The 20,047-nt window shown below is 40.6% G+C and overlaps 1 protein-coding gene across 1 annotated transcript in view; it reads right to left on the reverse strand.

The window, feature by feature from the left end:
* LOC306945154 (uncharacterized protein C8orf34 homolog) overlaps positions 1–19,525 on the reverse strand; it is a gene marked incomplete at both ends in the record, with an annotated part of 151,548 nt that extends 132,023 nt beyond the window's left edge. The window contains one exon of the mRNA XM_079533859.1: positions 19,457–19,525. Within this exon, the coding sequence (XP_079389985.1) occupies positions 19,457–19,525 (69 nt within the window). The remainder of the gene's footprint in view (positions 1–19,456) is intronic.
* Positions 19,526–20,047: the final 522 nt, after the last annotated feature.

A 20,047-nucleotide genomic window follows, 5' to 3' on the forward strand; every position in this document is an offset into this window, starting at 1 on the left:
TTCAAGACAGGCATCTTAATTTCCTTTTATTTACCTGAGAGAGACTGACTTGCTCTCATAAGATTTCATACCAATATTGAAATCAGTTTTTTAAATAGAACTAAATGCTTATTATGCGCCAATACAACAGAGATGTCTGAACTGGAAAGGTCAGAATTTGTTGCCGTAGAAAAATCTGGAAATTCAGTCTCATCACAGCAGAACACAGACATTTCTTTTACACACCTGCAGAATTTATGCACTGTACATGGGGCTGAAGCTCCTTAAATAAGGCTAATGAGTAATGACAAAGATATTTTAATATTGCATGTTAAAAATACAGGAAGTTATTTCACATAAAAGCAATTACTTGACTGATTCAAAGCTAAGTGTATCCTTTTTCCCCCTTACAAGAAAGGTCACCCCAATTCGCCTTCTACAGGTAACACAAGATACTATGCATCTTAACAGAATAATCACCTGCAAGCTGACACCTGGGCGCTCTCATTTGAGAATGCACAACCCTGTTCAGTTTGGTTCGACACAGCTCATACACTGCGCTCACTGCAAATGAAGATTACAAAATTCTCCTTGTTTACTAAGTAATAACCAATAAAAAGCTCACTGTTCACCCTTTTATTTTTTCTATACCCCAGGGGATCTTTTGTCTTTTCATGTACTATCATCTATTACATGCTACCACCTGATACTGGAAACTGCAATGGTATCAGCGTAGCTGAATATGACTTCAGCCCCATTTTGGAAGACACATTAGTAATTCTAGTTCAGTTGGAAGCAAAATCCACCTGCGATTGCTTCCATCTGCACATTTATCATCCATCAGTTCACCCACAATTACTTGTATGACTTTCCTCATTAGCGAGCAAGACGACAGAGAAATTGCCTTAATTGTATCTTTTTTCCCTTAATGTTATTTTTAAAGTTCTGACAGATTTGTAACACGCTTAGCCTTCATGGATAATCACTTCGAGTCAAATTAAAATGGATATTTCCATGCTTAAAGCTGAGAAATTTCTGAGAATGAATATCTTGTCACAAACTGCAAAACAAACTAAAGACGGGGCTCATACAGGAAAAAAAAAAACAAACAAACCACCACATACACATCCATTTTGACCTAAGGAGTGCAGGCTAGAAGGATCGAGGTTGAGAGCGTAACGTGAACAGTGAAGAATCAAGTATGAAAGAAGCAGAACCAGAGTTAACACTGAGAACAGGGCTGCCCATGGGCCACCTTCTGGGCTTCCCAGACAAACTCCTGGTAGCACTACCAAGTTCTTTGCTCTGTCTGAGCCCTGAGAAAGTACAGTCATTGCCTGTCTCCATTTGCAAATGGTCCAAGCTGCCAGAACAATCCTCAAGGCCTACTGAAGACAAACAGTAAGCTGTCCAACAGTCTGCTCTTACGAACTAAGCTCTGTACTTGCAAAGCAGGCACCCAGCCTACCTTCTGAAAAGGCATGCTCATACTGCCAATCCCTCTAGATCCCTTGTTCGCTTACCTGATCTACCAGAAATCACATGCACAATGTGTCTGGACAATTTCTAGTGCTGAATGGTACCTTTCTGCTGTTGCACCCAGTAGATGAAAATACAGTGATAATGGAGTTTTTCAGCTGATGTAGATTAAATTACATATGGGAAGGATAACCTGTTACCTTCCTTTTGCACATCTTGATACACAGCCAGAAAAAGCCACCAGGAAATAAAGAAATAAAAGGCATAGAAGGACAGAAGATGGCAACCATGACTCAGTAGTCATAATAAGAATAACACTTACCTAAATAACATTTAGCTCTGTTCATGTAAGAAATTACTAATTTTATACTAACTCTGAAGGATGTAAAAAAATTATTTTGAACACTGTATCAGGACAGAACATTAATTATTTCCAAACATCAATTCCCTATGTAAAGACACATTTACACCATCTCACATAGAATTATTATTTGAGTGTCTTTTTCACTTAGGTTCGCCTACTGGAATCAGAGCAGAAAAAAAAGCCTGTGACCAACACAAAATTGCATTTACATGGGTGGCATTACAAATCAAAGAGAGGTCTAATCACTATCAGAAAAAACAGCAGTCTCTTCCCCTACTCGCATCCCTTCCAGACTCAGCTCACTACAAAGCAGGTTTCTTCCTCTGAAGTACTATGTATGAGAAGAACTCATTCCTATAGGCTTTCTGCATAGAAAGAGGCACAGGTGCACTTGCCTCAGACAGGACACTTCCTTCCTTGCAGGTGAGATGTCCTAAAATTATGCCCAGAAAAATAGCATCTCTCTTCAGCAAGACTGTTCATCAGAAGTGAAAGAATACTGTGTCTGTTGTACTCCACACTGGAAAATATTTAACATTGGATATGGCATACAGTAGATATTGGACATGATTTAACAGCAGAGATGGTCCACTGCCAAGTGCACATTCTCTACAGTTGCATGGTTGTTGCAGACTTTGCTTCAGGTTGGGCCTGTACCTGTGCCTTAATTGTAACAGCAAATAACTGGGTTCAGTCCAATCCATTTTTAAATGGGTACATTTCCTGTTTGTTTTTCTTCTGCAAATCTCACTTCCTGTGTTAAAATAGTCAAAGTTAAAAGAAGTACCACACTTTGAATTGCTGAAGCACACTATGTTTTATATAAATCACAGTAATCAAGTGTTCTTAAAGCATATTCCCTAACACTCATAAAGATTGTCTTTCAACTGGAATATCATTATTTGAATAGTTTTTGTGTAAGGCATATAATTAATGCTTAAGTACTAGCTTAAATGAAAAAAAAAAAAAACCAACCACTAAAATCAGCCATCTGGTAGAAGGCACATAGAAGCATTCCTTTTTTCCATAAGTATACATACACACATATATGATACAGTTGGTGTTACAGCTGGAAAGATTATTGCAATAAAAACAGGAAAACAAGCAAAGAAGGAATGCTCACCTGTATCCAAAGATCTAGGTTCACAACAAAGACTCCACAGAGGAGGAATCTCCAGAAAGAGATTCTTCCCTAGAGGCAGTCAGCCCTTAAATGGGGTCTAGAAGTGCAACCAGGCTCCACCCCTTCCAGTCACACAGCTGAATTGCCTACACCTGTGCTTCCATGGCTGACTCAGTGCTTGCCTCAGGTGATCAAACAGTGGCTCAGGCTGTGTCTCAACAGTTCCCATACACTGTGTAACTGATATACACCAGAATTATTGAACAAGTCAGAATTCAAATGACAAATTGTGGGTTGTCTAAAACCCGCCAATAAGGATTGATCCCAGTTCTCTGCAATAAATTAACTTCATCAGGCACCTAAACAAAGTCCACCTTTTTCCATGTCAGCATCAGTCAACAGAGCTGTTACTACTGCTTCAGATTTAAACAATACGCTCAATACTACAGAAATCTGGAAGTACTTTAGAAGTATGGATCTCACAATTATTTTGATGTTAGAGAATATCAGAAGAACAAAAAACAACCCTCAGTGTTCCATTAAATCTAGAGTAAAAAGATACAAAAAGAGCTTTTTTATTATTATAATAGACCCTATAATTACAGGGATTTACAGATTCCATTTTCTGTAATAATATGGTAAATAATAATATGGTGAATTTTCACATTAGACCTGGGAGCGCATCTGAAGCAAAAGGTGTATTATTGAAGTCCTCTGTGTGAAAATAATTGCATCATTGACATTTATTGTTGCTTGGTGAACATTTACAGAGACAAAGAGCGGATGAGAGCAGAGTGAGGTGGTGGATGGTACGTTTCAGCTGGAGGTGACCAGTCACTGTCACCTCTCTGGTGCAGAATTTTACAAGCGTAGCATGCAGCCTCTTATTCATTGCTGGTAAAAATGCATAGCAAATGGTGGTGGCTACACTGAAAATGAGCGTCTTGAAGCTGAGAATGTGCTCTATCAAATATGTGCTCTTTGTATCTGTTGCAGTTCCCATGGAAATAAAAAGGAGGCATTACTTTTGGAAGGACCGCTGTATTCTATATGCAGCCCAAGACAATTCCTCTTCACTCAGTGCAGCCCAAGTAAGCCAAGAGGTTGGACACCCATGGCCTAGAGCTTGCAAACACTACTGGTCAATGCAAAAGAGAGCCATGAAGAGAGAGGATGGGATAAATGCCATTGATAGTGATGACTGATGTTTTCCCCAAAGGATTTACTGTTTTGTTCTCTATATTGTCAAGCCACAGAGACAGCCTGTAGGAGCTTAAAGAGACAAGAAGAATATCAGTTCAGCCAAATTGGAAGTATAGCTGAAAGTCAGCCTATCCCAAAAACACTGCAGCTGGCTTTAACAAAACATTTCAGTCCAGTAAATTGAAAGATTTAAAGGATCAGCACTTTTCAACAAGATCAACAACAAAAATAGGAAAAGATATCTAGCCAGCTTTAAGTTGCCAGTCATCAATCGCTGTCTTCCAAAATGATGCCTATACATTTTACGTTCTCAGATCTACTTACACCTCCTCATCATCACATCATTATGAAGGACTTTAAAAACAGCATATCTTACATTTTAAGGACACACATGAAAAATAATGCATGAAGACATAAGCTGAAGTGTGAAGCTCCCAACTACTGCTAATAGTATTATTGAATCCTTCTTTTTTGTACCTCACAGTATAACACTTACTGCTGAAAATGAAAATCATTCAAATTCAGATTCATACATAAAGGGAAAATTGGGTAATTGGGAAAAAAGCTGAAACAGTCATATAGTTTTACCTTTGTGATTTTCTCATGGGTTATTCATGATTCATTCCATTGAAAAGATCCTGGAATGCTCAAACCTTTATGGACACTTCACTGAAGTAAGAAATCTTAACAACCTCCCTCATACGAGCTATCAACAGCAGCTGAGAACTGCAAACTATGTCACTATTGAGCCACAAATGTGCCTGAAATGAGGGGATGTTAGATACTTCTGTTTAACCTCTGGGAGGACAAGTGCACTGGTTGCAGAGGCTTAAAGCTGACACCATAGCATGCCCACACATAAAGCATGTGTGAGATAATGGGGACAGCTAAATAAATATCAGCTTACACAATCAGGATGCTCTTTTCAGCCTAAGTTATAGGTTAAATAAGCTATATATATGATCACAATAGTAAAGCAATTTTTACATTATGCAGAACATAAGCATGAAAGAAGTTATAAATATAACTTTAATACTCTGCAGTAAAAAATATAGAAATTACTGAGTAAATATTTAAAAGAAAAATAGGCAGTAAAAAGGGGACATTTTTAAAAAGACATAAGAAATTATGAGTTCCAATAATTACATTACATGGATCAGCTTACTGAAATAACTTTCTGGCTCAAACAAGGTAATTTCAGCATATAAAGCAAACTAGTTTATTTCCAGAAATCTCCATTTGTGTCTTGAGTATCTCCTGTCACAGACCACTTGGTCAATGCACTCTCACTAACTTATACAGGACACTAACTGCAATATCCACAAGCTGACCTTTGGGTTAAGTTTACAAACAAATGATGAGAGGAGCTTGTCTTACAAGAAACGCTGCAAGAACATTCCCAGGTATTTAAGTAAGTATTTGTTGTGGTTTAACTTGTCAGGAAGCTCAGCACCTCACAGCCATTCACTCACACCCACTCATCCTAGCAGGATGAGGAAGAGCATCAGGAAGAAGAAAAAAAAAAAAAAAAAAAAAAGGTAGAACTCTTAGGTTGAGATAAAACTATTTAATAATACTTAATAATAAATATTTAATAAAAGAGAGAAGTAATAGTAACTATTATAAATATATATTTACAAAAAATGTCATGTGCAATACAGCTGCTCAGCACCGGCTAACAGATACCCAGCCAGGCCCCAAGCAGTGGCTGCCCCCCTACCAATTCCCTCCAGTTTTATAGTTTCCACATGATGTCATAGGATATGGAACACTCCTTTTTGGTCAGCCTGGATGAGCTGTCCTTGTTCTCTTCTCTCCCAGCTACTTCTGCCATGTCAGCAAAGGGGCTGGGGGCAGTAAGAGGAGCTGAAACACCCTTGCCTCCATGCAGCACTGCTCAGCAGCTACAACACTGCTGTATTACCAACACTCTTTCTCCTAAAGCCAAAACACAGCATCATACTAGACACCGTGCAGAAAATCAACCCTGTTTCTGCTAAAATCAGGATACTATTACCGTGCTGATTGAGAACTTTCAGTTGATAGTAAATGTAATTTTGAAGGGAACGTATCTGAATTGTACCTTTAACCATAGTTCAGTTCATCTTTTCTCACCAGAGACTTCCACCATCAAGACTGCAACAGCTTAGGAAGCACAAGAAGTACTTCACTTTTCAAAGCTGAGACCTGGGTAATTTCAGAAGACATGCTCAGGTTTGGATTGCAGAGCTATTTTTAATAACAGTCAAAGCATAATTAATCTCGTTTTCTTTTCTTTTCTTTTCTTTTTTTTTTTAAGAAAACAATGCCTGCAAATCCCTCATATATGTTTTTGTTTGTTTGACGCAGCAAAGTAACTTCCCAACACTGACAGTGATTGTTCAATTAAAGCTTGCTGATGATTTGATTGCTATCAATTTAACGTTAGACTAAATCTGCCTGGTTATGAGTGAAGGCCTTACTCTTACATATTAGAGGCTCACTAGCTATAGAAGAGCTGCCTGTGGGAACACAATGTGCTCACATGGACTGCACTGCAGTCTTGAGACTTCTCATTGCTCTGGCCACACTAAATAGGAGAAAAGGGAACAGGATTTTTTGTTATTTTTTTTAATGTGTGACACCAATTAATGAGATTAATAGCACTGCCAGAAACTAAGGCATATATCATTCAAATTCAGATTCACATGTAAAGGGAAAATTGGGTAATTGGGAAAAAAAGCTTAAACAGTCTTATATGGATGTTTGGCTGGCCTTGCTAAAGATCTCCCCTGGAAACAGAAAGCAAAAGGGCCACACTGAGCAGTAAAAAGCCCTAAACCATATGAAAGCTATAAGAACCAGAGCAGTTTGCAATCTTTGTGCAGATAAATAAGACAGATAAAGGAAGGGGAAAGACGAGCAGAGAATACTACACGTGACCAATGCAGAAGGACAACAAAGGCACAAGTTGGAAGAGAAGCCAAAATAATGGATCACCATCTCCATGTAACTCCTGCACATGTTTATGAAAGGAGTCAGGAAAGGAATTTTTTTCTTTTTCAGTGTTTAAGTGAATGTTAAGCGGATCTTCATTTTCAACTTCATTCTTATCATTTTTCTATTATCACAGAAAAACATGTAAGCAAATAAATTCTCTTTTCTCATTTACCTCTATTCCTTTTTCACCCTTGCTGTCTTCTTGTTTCAGGCATTCTTGCTTCACAGGATAAGAAATCTAAATTAAATCCAATGCTCTACCAGCTTAGTTCTCTCTGTGCATCTCTTCAGTCCATATTGGTAAGTCTCCAATTCAGTCTTTGACTCCAGATAGCTTCACTATCCTACACTTTTTAGACTACAGGCATTATTATTTACAGGCATTGTAATGAACTAGGGCACACTTAGGAGAAGCTCTGAAATATTATGTTTTCCCTGGGGACTCTAAATCAATCAAGAGTATGTGTCTTAAAAAGCCACTGAGCAAATTGCAGCCTGCATTCTCTCCATGGTTAGTCTTGAGAGAATTCATCCTCAGAGCAGTTATGGGCAGTGCTTCATGATAGCAGACCAAAGGGCTTAGGCATCTGGAAACCACATCCTTTTCCTCAGCTTATGTTTCTCTGGACATTTCTGCCTTGTCCTGAAGGAAAGCAATTTGAAAAATACTTACCTTCCTAAGTATCCAGGTAACACTGAGTGTATTGAGCATGTCATGCCCAAATGGCCTGGGTACATGCAGTTACTGCAGGCAGCGTCTGACAGAAACGTAGAACCTATAGCAATTAGGATCTCTGTCCAGCACACGTGGAATCCTCAGGTATGCTCCCAGTGCTTCAGAGTGTCTGTGCACAGACTGCATGCACATACGCATTTCAGCCTGAGAAGTTCCAGTAAATACAGTCACAGAATCCAGTAATCTATCCTTTCTTTTCTTTTGCTTCAAATAAAACTTAGTCACACCTCATCCCCAAATTTCATCTCTAGAAAGCTATTTACCTCACAAAATTTATTTATTCTAACTGTCCAATCTGTAACTACTTCCACAGGTTCTCTCCTAACATCATCTGCATCATCTGTTTTCAATCCTATAAATCATTTCCCACATCTCCAGAAGAGGTAGATTCCACTTACCTCAACTTCTAGGAAGGATCCCAGCAATATGGAATAGGTTTTTTATGCTTTAGTACACTAAAAGAAACTTAAGGAACTTAGAGTTTCTTCCAGAATTCCTTTCTTCGACATACATGACTGACCAGAGAAATTCTTCACAATCACTGGTTTACCTCCCCACTCATACAAACATCAGCAAAGACACAACACCTACCAAATGCAACAGTCTTGATAAAGGAGGTTCTGACACAACAGCCAGTGTTAGTCAAAGTGCTAAGGACACTTTAACTGGCAAATCTATATTGCCAAGGTCAAGCACTAAAGACACTGCAAAGCATACACATTTCTTTAGCTACATTATTTTTCTTTGTATTTGCCTCTCAGCAACGACAAGCACTAAGCACTAGAACTTTTCATAAAGAAAAAATAAGGAACAGAACAGAGTCCAGGCGACTGTAGGGACTAACACTATTAGAAAAAGAAAAGTAGTGCACATTGGCAGCGGAGCATTAATCTTTGTATCCTGCACTTCCCTCCCATTTCTCATCCATTCTCTCTTGCACGTCCAGTGTACTCACATGGTCCATTTGCCCTAATCCATTGGGCCATCTTCCCTCATTATTTAGTTACTCACTTCCCACTGCTGTTCCTTCACAGAACAAACCAGGCTGGGCTCCATGATATTCTCCTCACCTCTGAGGAATTGCACCTTTAAAAGGCAACAGCCACTTGAAGCTAACTTCAGATCCTTGTATACTGAGCTGAGTAGTTAGACCTTATGAAGTGATAATGAAGATCACTATGCCCCTCTAACAGTTTGGTGTGGCAGAGGAAGGCAGTTGCACTCTTCCCCTTCCTCTCACCTTCTGACCACTTATATTTTCCCTCCTGAACAAACGGTGTGTACCTCATCAGCTCACATGCTGAGCCACCAAATTAAACCATGGGAACACTCCTCACTTCGCAGTCTTCCTTTTCTTCCATTTCCACTGCCCACACTGAACAACTGTGATAAGAATGAGACAACCAGCAGTGCTGGAACACGAATAGCTAGAAATGAGCAGCCAAGGATGAAGACAAACAGGACCAGCAGTAATTGGTCTTTAGATCAGCCTCAGAACCTTGGGGCTCCAAGTACTAAGCAACTCCAGTAAAACAAGCTTTAAGGGAAGGGTAGATTTAATTAAGAAGGCTCTGACACAGCTGAAAGTCCTAAACTCTCATGATTCAGGCCCGAGACAACAGCTCCTCCAGAAACCAACAAAAGAGCCTGATAGGCTTATTGTTCCAGCTACTAGAGAAATCTGGTGTGTGAATAGAGTGATTTTACTCACTGAAAATTGCAGGGAGCTAGCAAAAAGAGGACAGAGAAAAATCCGTCATGTAAATAAGTGCACAAGAAGGTAGCAATTTCCACTCTCTACACAGATAGAAATTTTGCAAGAGGTGACTGATACTAAATAGTCTTCTACTTACGGATGAACAAGTTCATGTGTTCTTCATTTTGTACAAGCATTTCCTACAAATGTAACACATTTTCTCACACAGCTATTTGAAGTTAAGCTCAAAACTGAAGTGTTTCAGTGGAAAATCTACATTTAATGCAAACATGATACCATCACTGTATACAAATGGTGAAAGAAAAGTGCCCACCATAACAGAAGAGCAAATCAAGAGTAGTGTCCTAACTCCAGCCTAACAACCTTGACTGAGCATTTTAGATGGAACTAAAAATAGACATTCTGTGAAACAGAGTACTCATAAGAGAAACTAACATGGCATGAGATACCACAATTTAAATTAAATTCAAGTCTGTCAAAAACATGTTCGATGCAAGTTTTAAAAGGATATTACTCTTCATACTGTGAGTAGATATGGATGTTTGGGTGGCCTTGCTAAAGACGTAGGTGTCCATTTCATCTGATAGTGCCCTTTTCCTACATCTCAGAATTAATTCTTCATAGAATCATAGAATCCTTAGAGTTAAAGATGACCTCTAAAGGCCATCTAGTCCAACTTGCCTGCATTGAACAGGGACACCTACAGCTAGAACAGGTTGCCCAGAGCCCCATCCAGCCTGACTTTGAAGGTCTTCAGAGATGGTGCACCGACATCTCCAGGCAACCTGTCCCAGTACTTCACTATCCTCACTGTAAAAGACTTTTTCCTTATATCCAACCTAAATCTCCCCTCTTTATGTTTGAAACTATTTCCCCTTGTCCTATCACCACAGACACTGCTAAAGAGTCTGTCCCCTTCCTTCTTATACAGCCCTCCTTTAGATACTGAAAGGCTGCTATCAGATCTCCATGCAGCCTTCTGTTTTCCAGGCTGAACAGCCCCAGCTCTCTCAGCTTGCCCTCATAGGAGAGGTGTTCCACTCCTTGGATCATTTTTGTGACCCTCCTCCGGATGTGCTCCAACAGGTCTGTGTCTCTCCTGTATTGAGGACTCCACACCTGGATGCAGTATTTCAGGTGAGGCCTCACCAGTGCAGAGTAGGGTAAGGCTCCCCCTAGGGCCAGAGTTAAGATTAGGTTTAGTCACCATCAGTATGGTTAGGGTTGTTAGAGGTAGGGTTAGGCTGTTCTTAGGACCAGAATTAAGATTTCGGTTAGGTTTGGGCACCATCAGCAGGGTTAGCATTTGGGTTAGACTCTGCTTAGGCAATAGGATTAGGCCAACCTTAGGGTTGGGTTTGAGTTAGGATTAGGCACCATCTATAGAGTTAGGGTTATGTTCTTCTTAGTGTTAGGGTTTGAGTTAGTGGTTTAGGTTCCCTTCAGGGCTAGGGCTATGGATAGGGTTACATTTAGAGTTAGGCCACCCTTAGGGTTAAGATTAGGAACCATCAATAGGGTTAGCATTCAGGTTGAAGTTAGGCTCTGCTTAAGGTTAGGCACCATCAACAGAGCTTGGGGTTTGGGTTACAGGTAGGTTTTGTGTTAAACCCCACTTAGGATTAGGATAAGGATTTGGTTAGGACTAGGGTTAGCATTAGGCACTTTCAATAGGGTTAGGGGTTATGGATAGGCTCCCCGTGGTTATTGTTAGGCTTCCCTTGGGATTAGACTCCTCCTAGGGACTTGGGTTATTTGGGAAAGAAATGGGTTTTTTTGCATAACAATAAGATGTTATGACTCCAAAGAGATCTACAGAGGTGCCATGGAGCTCTGATACGTGATAAATCCCTGCTTGCAGAACAGAAGACCTGCGTTTTCAAGTAACAGGAAATATATTGGTACAAACCAGTTATGTAGTTTGAATGATAGACAGAGAAAAGAGGTTATCCCAGCATACCATAACAGTTAAAAAAAAATAAATAACAAAGAATAGGAGAAGAATAAAGAGGGGTTCACCAAGCAGCAAACAGGGGTGGCACATCTGTTGAGGGAATTAGAACCACCAGATAGGCTGTGAACCCTGGAGTACTCCACCAGAGAGAAAACAGGCAAGAGAATTCATGCCAGAAGTAGGAAATATAAACCATTGTATCTCTCTGATCTGATGTATCTTTTCTCAAGGTTGCTTGCTGTTACAAAAATATGAAATAAATTGTGATTCATAGTAAATTCTACCTAAGCACTGACTACTGATTATGAGCATTTCTGACAGAGTTATGGTTATGATTTGGGTTAGGTTTAGAGATATAGGTTTGGGTTAGGGTCCCCTTAAGGTTAGAGTTTGGGTTAGGCACTGTAAATGGATTAGGATAAGGCTCTCCTTAGGATTAGGATTGTTAGGGTTAAGCACCATCAACAGGGTTAGACTCCTCTTAGAGTTAGGCAATACCATTAGGATTAGGGTTAGGTTTAGGGTTAGGTTCCCCTTCGGGTTAGGCTTGGGCACCTTCAGTAGGGTTTGGGTTAGGGTTTTGTTTTCATCAAGTGGTCGTTGTTTGTCATAACCTTCAGTGATATCTGAAACAGTACACATCCTTCATCAAGATGCCAACATTTTCCCACAATTCTATTTGAAAATGGTTTTGCTTCCAGACCAGTTTTAATTGTTTTTCATGGTTTTACATACAGAAATGTCACATACCAGTAGAGAAGATATCCCCCCTCTCATATTTCACAGCTAGAAAACTAAGAAAGCATCTATCTGTAAAATAGGAAGAACAGAGAATACAGCAGATAACATCTCATTTTTATCAGAATATTACAAACATTAAGGAGTTCAGGTAGTCTTTATTATAGTTTATCTCTAGACTCGAGACCATATCTATTGCCCCTCACTAATATACTTAAAGAAAAAAAAAGTAGAGAAAGAATCACCAGAGAAACCACAATAACAAGCTATCAGTCTCCACCTTTTTTTTTTTTTTTTAATTAAAAAATAAAAAACAGACAACCTTCTCCCTTTTTGTCTCCGCAAAAACTGCAAAGCAAAAGCTAAATGGAAACCGAAGGTGTACAGAAGGTATTTCATGGAATTGCAGGTTACAGGAGATCACGTAGGAACATGGCAACAAGACAAAACTGCAAAATAGCAACAAGAAGAGATAATGAGGAATAAAGAAACACATTTGGTCACTGGAGGACTGAACATTCAGTGAAAAGATGTGAGTATTAAAAGGATGGAAAACAGAATGGAAAAAGTGGGAAGAAAAGATGAAAATGGAAAAGAGTATTAATTAGACCTTCAAATTAGAGGCCAGCTGTAGAAGAAAATGCTCTTTAATATTATATTTCTAACTCAATTTTTTAAATCTTTCAGTTTATGCAGTACCACTTCTAAAAGAAGGAAGCACTAACAGGTATCATTCTACGTGCATCTAATTAGTCAGTGTCAAAATAAAGAGGCTAACAAATCCATTTGCTCCATAACAGTGAAGAGGCAAGGTGCATCACACATTTCTACTAAGGAATTCAGTCTAAGATACTATCATAGAATGGCCTGGGTTGAAAAGGACCACAATGCCCCTGTTTCAATACCCTTGCTATGTGGAGGGTTGCCAACCACCAGACCAGGCTGCCCAGAACCACATCCAGCTTGGCCTTGAATGCCTCCAAGGGTGCACCCAAACCTTTCAGAACTGTATTCCTACCCAGAAGATCCAAAACCAGAAGGCTAAGACTATGCCAACCCTAAGTCCAGACAGGACCTAGCACAATTGGAAAAAAAAAAAAAAAAAAAAAAAAAAAAAGACCAAGTTAAGTCCATTGCCTTTTTTTTTTTTTAAATTATTTATTTAATATTTGACATTTACATTTGTCCTTAGCATCAAAAGATTGGATTACTCAATCAAAAGAAACGAAATAGTTTAAGAGCTTACCTCAGGTTTAATTAACACTGTGCACTAAATATAATCCAAAACTTGAGATGGACTTCATATCGCAATAAAAAGCAAAGAAAAAAGAGCAGCAGTAATAGGCTTATTTTAGTTCAGATTGATTCATTACTAGAAATTGTCAGAGAAAAATTCAAATCACCCATTGTTCCATTGCATGTCCTACAGCAAAGACACCATTTTATTTTAAACGTGAGCAACCACTATTTCCAGTGCTCGGCACTGAGTTGTAAGGCTCTGCTGGCCCTTGATGGTAACCTACTCAATTGACAACTATTCCTCAGTCTCACAGCTATTTATTTTTATGGTAATATAGTTATACCTGCTGCTCCATCTCAAGAAACAACGTAACTGTCATTTTAAGAGTCTAAAAGCATTAAACATTAATACAACAAAATGTAGCTATTATACATCTCTCAGTTTATAATGTCATATTTCAGATTCGGTACTTCACATTTGTTTATTACTATTAGACAAATAATTTCACTTTAATTCTTATTTCTTTATGTCTCTTGTGTCAGAAAGAACTTAGTAAAAGCCATTAAGAAAACTCAAATTTCCCCTTTAGTAATGTTTTCACCACAGTGAAAACAAGCTTTATGTGACTACTGTGTATGTTTGTGACAACACAAATGTATACCCATATCTGTAATCTCATCTCAGTATTTTTTAAAACCTTTGACTAATTTCAGGCAAATTCCCAAGGAGTAAATAGCACAAAAGCCCAAGTTCCTTCAAATGGCATAAAAATCACCTGGTAGCAGGACCAAAACATGCAAGTTCTGTTAATTGAGGAAAGAACTCTTTTCTTAAACCCCATTCCAAGCAGAGAATAATTATGAATGCCTTGTCCAAAGGCAGATTACTGACAGCACCTTGCACCTCAGTGGTCACAAAATCCAAGCAAAAAGCTTAAAGCCATCATACATTGAATTGTTCATTAACAGGAAGGAGTCTGTCTATCATTTTCATTAGGGTATTTCACTTGTTTTCCCTTAAAGACAACTTTACCAAGATAGCCATTTTCATGCATAATGAATAGACAGAAAAGCAAAGGATATCTCCGCATTATTTTTTCCACTTAACTTTCATTCCTCCATCTTTTTCCTCAATGCACACCAAGGCTACCACAAAATCCTGCTGTAGTGAGGGGCAAAAAAATAAGATTAAAACATCTATGATCCTTCACCCCAACTATGTGTAACACTGTGGCATTTCCAGATCACTGCTGGCTTCCCTTGAAAAGCTGATAAATTGGCTTCTCTGAAGCAGTGACAACTAGATAGCCAGCTAGAACTTCAAATTATGCTCATGATGTTGAGATACTGAAAAACTTCCAAAGGCTCCATCTAGCTGCCTGAAAGTAAATGCTTCCCCAAATAAACTCATTATATCTAGAATACAAACTGTTCCATGCTAGGGAAAGAATCTAACCAATTAAACAGAATATCAAAATAAAATAAAAGATAATTTGAGCAAGCCCAAAACACACTGCACATTAAAAATAACTTGGTACTGTGAGGAATCTTAAGTCATCTCTCTGCATTTGTGTATTTAAGAACTGAGGGCAAACACAGCTGCAGAATGTGGTCCAAATTCCAAAATTCATTCCCAGCTTTGACTAATTCAGTCACAAGGCACACTATAAATACGACTATTCACCAAACAGAAGCATTAGGATGCAGTCTTTATATTGTGTAAAATAAAAATTCAAGTTCTGAGCCCACAGTACCTGGAGGAAACTCCTAGATAGCTTTATTTTGAGAAGAGTTATTTTGGCTTTCTATAACTCAAAGAAATTACAGACTTCTGCTTGCGTAACAACAGCGTACCTACTTGATTCTTTTTTGCTGTGGTTCTACAAATAAGAAAATTCCACAACACTGAATCTATGTCTCTCTCGAAGATATATTGCAATCTGTTCTGAAGAGTGCTGATCCAGCTTTCAAATTCATAGAAACTAACCATCACTACAACTGTATGCTGAAGAGATGCAGTTGCATAGAAGTCTAAAAACACAAATTCTCACAGGCATCAGGATTATTCATTGAGGTTATTAGCACACACACACACACACACAAAAAAAAAATGTTGGATCGGATGCCTGAAATGCAAAGTGGGTCAATACTTCACTCAGAAATGAGTGGGTGCTGATTCTGAATACTCTGTCCCAGCCAATTTTAGGCACACGCCTCCTGTTCACATTTTAGAAAGATGGGAAAAAAAAAAAAAAAAAACAACAGCAAGTCTTCGTCACAGTAATAATTCAGATTTAGAGTTCTTTTTACATTACAAGAGTTAAATGCAAAAAAAAAAAAAAACCCTCAAAAAAAAACCAAACAAAAACCAAGGTAGTGCTATGCTAAGCGTTGCCATAAAAATCCCAGAAGAGGCGTTTCTAAAGGGCATTCCTCAAATCTAAGCTATATGTCTAATCACAGTATTCTCAGCTGCTCTTACAGAAAGATGTCTAAACTTCCAAAGTTTAAAAAAAAAAAAAAAAGACAGACTAAAAAGACAAAAAAAAAAACAAAACAACATGCACACACACATGAAAAACCACCACAGGATAAGCCAACTCATGACACTCAACAGAATGCAGGAGTTAGCTTAAGACCTTACTGTCAGTACTAAAGGCACACATGTGGTCTAGGTCATTTAGAACTCCGCCTATAGGTTCACAGGGAATTTTACCTGGAAAATCCTTCAGCACCTGCGACAGGAAATGGCAGCAAAGTAACAATTTCGAATTAGAGGATCGATGTTCAATGAGGAGATGGGACTGAACTATAGAAGTTGTTTTGACAGAGTCTAAGATGCACACACCAATTCCCACCCACCTTCCTTCCTACCTTTAAGCCATAAATAAAGAGTGTAACTAGTAAAAATGCTTGGAGTCAAAAGTGAATGTGTTACCATTCACAGCTGAGAGGATCGAACTTGTACTATTTGGTATCAGGTACTGGTAGTCTGCAGGAGATTGACGCCTGCTGAGTCAGCCCAAGCTCGTTAACTCCTCCAGTTTCACACAATCACAGAATGGCTGAGGTTAGCAGAGACCTTGGGATCCATCTGATCCAAGCAGCAACACCCAGAGCTGGGAGCCCAGGACCCTCATCCAGGTGGCTTTCGGAGGAGGAGACTCCACAGCCTCTCTGGGCAGCCTGTGCCAGTGCTCTGTCACTTGTCAGGTTACTCCTACCTTGCTAAGGAGGCCCTACACTCTTCTTGCATCACATGTCAGTACTCGCTCTTCTACAATTCTTGTTCACACCAATCAGAAAGACAATTTAAGTGTCAAATCATACAACAATTCAGTGAAATAAAACTGTATTCATCCGCACAATACAGCACTGGTGAAAAAAAAGATGAAGTCCAAAAGAACAAATGTCCTCAGGCATATACCACTGGTTAATGAAGTAGAAAAAGGCACAACAGTGGTAACAGAAGGCCACGAGTACAGGCCAAGAAACACTATCAGAAGAGCTGCAAACTACTGGAGAACAACTGATTAGTAACTAGTGGCATTTACCACCACTGACTGTAATGCAGGGGAATTATACCTCATTACTAGAACACCATCCAGTCCTTCAGCCACCAGCTAACTGTGCCTGCATAACCACCTAAGATGTAAGATGTTAAGTTCTCCTGATCCCTAATCATTCATTTATGCAAGTATGCAATATGATCTGTTTATGCATCACCATCCTTGCTTTCACTTCAAAAAGTCTTCACGTTTTCTCTTCATGTTTTTCTTTCCTGTGATTGCCCTCAATTACCCCATGCTGTTTTACATGTTCCCTGAAATGTTGGGTTGGAGCATGTATTGAGCAATTACAATCACTACCTACTCAGCAAATAACATGGCAGAAAACTGAATCCAAGTCTACTCTGATCCAATGTGGTATGTGGAAATAAATACTCTTCAAAAAAAGACGGCTGTCATCTATAACAATTGGCGATTAATTAACTTCATAGTCAAAAGTGGTAGAAGAAAATGCTGGCTGTTTCTGAATGAAAGATGAAACACAGGTCTCCTCACTCAATGTACCAGAACTTTTATGGATATGAAGAACTAATGTGTTAGGGAATGTAACTGACAGTGAGCAGTGCAATGCGTATATAATAGAAACACTACCATAGAGCGTAAGCTTCAATCCATGCATTGGTTTTGATCCTATCAACTTCAGAATCAGTATTTCCCTTACTAAGAGACACAAGATCAACCACACCTTAAAAAAAAAAAAGAAAAAAGAAAAAAAGAAAAAAAGAAAAAAAGTTGAGAATACAAAGTACATCAAAGTGATAAATACACGTAGCTGTTAACTGTCATTGGGAAGCAGAAGACATAAGAATTATGATCCTTTTCCTCCTAGCGTTACAGACTAAAATAACTTTCAACAGCTGCATGAATGTTTCAGCCTTATTTCTTAAATCCATTCACTACTACTGAGGTCTAAGTGGATTCTGCACCTAAAAAACAAATCTCTTCCTGGTATTGAGAAGCACAGTAACAACCTGTGGACAGCCTGCATGGTTTAAGGGACTTGAAGAGCTTTCCACAGCCTCTTGCCACAATGAATACCTTACAGCTCAGTGACTAGCGAAACACCAAACAATATATGAAATGCTGTAGAAAGCACAATTTCATTTTTTCTCTGTCTTTGGTAACTAAAGAATCCTACTGTTATAACAGTAGAAACGAGCAACTTACACTACACTGAGAAACTAGGTTACAGCACAGAAGAGCAATGTCAAGTAACTAGCTTGAATTTTAACGGGTAGAACAATGTTAACTTATGAACATTTAGAAGAAAATTATAGCTGTCAAGGGCCCAACTTCTTACCAGCCCCAGGGCACTCAATCCCATCATAATATGCACAAGTCCGTTACCTACATAGCAAGTGCCTAAACTGGAATGTCCTTTATTCAGAAATTGGACAGCACAAACGGCTCAGTTTCTATGAATTCTCAAACTAGAAAACTCACCAACAGTTCTCTGATATCCACTTACAGTTTGATCGAACAGGAATTTATTTAATGCACACAGCTAACACTTCTGACAGCTAACCAACGCAATCTGTCCTAACAGCCCCAGTCCATGCAAAATCTAAAACCTAACCAGGAGATAGCAGTTCTTGAAGAAAACTAGACCCTCTCTCACGCAGGGTGACCCAAGCATGTACTGGAACAGGCTATCTTCCCCACTGTTTTCTCTGTACTGATAAACCAGCATAGAAGAGATTTCATGTGTAGTAGGTTTGACTGAGCGCAAGCCAAATACCAAACAAGGGAGACTTGCATCTTGGGATAATACCGACGGAGTGTAACATACGTGCATTTAGATGTAAAAGCTGCACGAGAAACAAGATGATAAATGGTAATAGTCGTGATTGCTCTGGTACCCTTTTAAATTTTAAGCACCCATAGCTCATGCACAGAAATAGTACAGCACACACATCTGCACATCTACAGATCCAAGCGAGCGCATCTTTTTAACGCTAAGGAGAACCTACAGCAAAAATAATGTTCCCGACTGTGGGACTGCGAACGAAAACGTCAGGAACACCATCGCCACAGACTTTTCGCAGGACAGATGCACTCCAAAGCACGGAGGGCGGGTTTCCCGAGGAGGAGGCGGCCAGCTCTCCCTTCTCGCCAGGTCTCCCTCCCTCCCTTCCTCGAGGGGGGTAAGCACCGCGGCTCTCGGGGCACCCAGCCCCGCAGCTCCGGTCTGTCTCCATACAGACACGAAGGCGAGGGGCTGCGCTGGGCCCGGGATGCGGAGGAGGCACACGTGCGCGGCGGGCAGCGGGTGCCCCGAGCCCCGCTCCCTCCCGGCCGGACACCTGACTCCTGCCGGCGCTCAGCGGCCACGGCCCCCCAGAAGAGCCGCCCGCGGAGCGGAGGAGCGCGCCTTACCTCGAAGAGAGGACCGATCTTATTCTTCTCCAGGTAGGCTTGGATCCTGGTTTGCTGGTGAGACGCCATGAAGCGCTCCGGAGGTGGGAGCTGGAGCTCCTCTTCGCCGGCGGCGGCTGCTCCCGGCTGCTCCCCCGCCGCCCAAGGGCTGCCACACCGGGAGCGGGGGACGGCGTTGCGATGGGGCGGCAGCAGCCCGAAGTGCCCGGGACGGAGCGAACTCGGGGAGCGGGGGCGGGCAGCCGGCTGCCAAGCGGCGGCGGGCTGCGTCCCCTCAGGGAGCGGCGTGCAGGCGCTGCCTGGAGCACAGCATGGTGCGGGAGGGAAAGAGCTGCAAAGGCGGCCCCGAGTCTGCTCTGCTTCGCGCTGCGCGTGTGTCTGTGTGTGCGCGCCTGACAGCGCCTTGGTTACGGGAGCAGCCGCGGCTCCGAGCTGCCGCCCTCGCCACAGCGCCGCGCCCCGAGCCGCCGGCCGGGGACTCCTGCCAGCGCGGCCGCTGGCGCCCGGGATCCGCGCTGAAAAGGCGGGAGAGGGGGAAGGGGAGGAGAGCGAGCGAGCGAGCGAGCGGGCGGGAGGGAGGCGGGGGCGGCT

The sequence above is a fragment of the Tetrao urogallus genome (assembly GCF_951394365.1).
Source record: "Tetrao urogallus genome assembly, chromosome: 3".
NCBI classification, from domain to species: Eukaryota; Metazoa; Chordata; class Aves; order Galliformes; family Phasianidae; genus Tetrao; species Tetrao urogallus.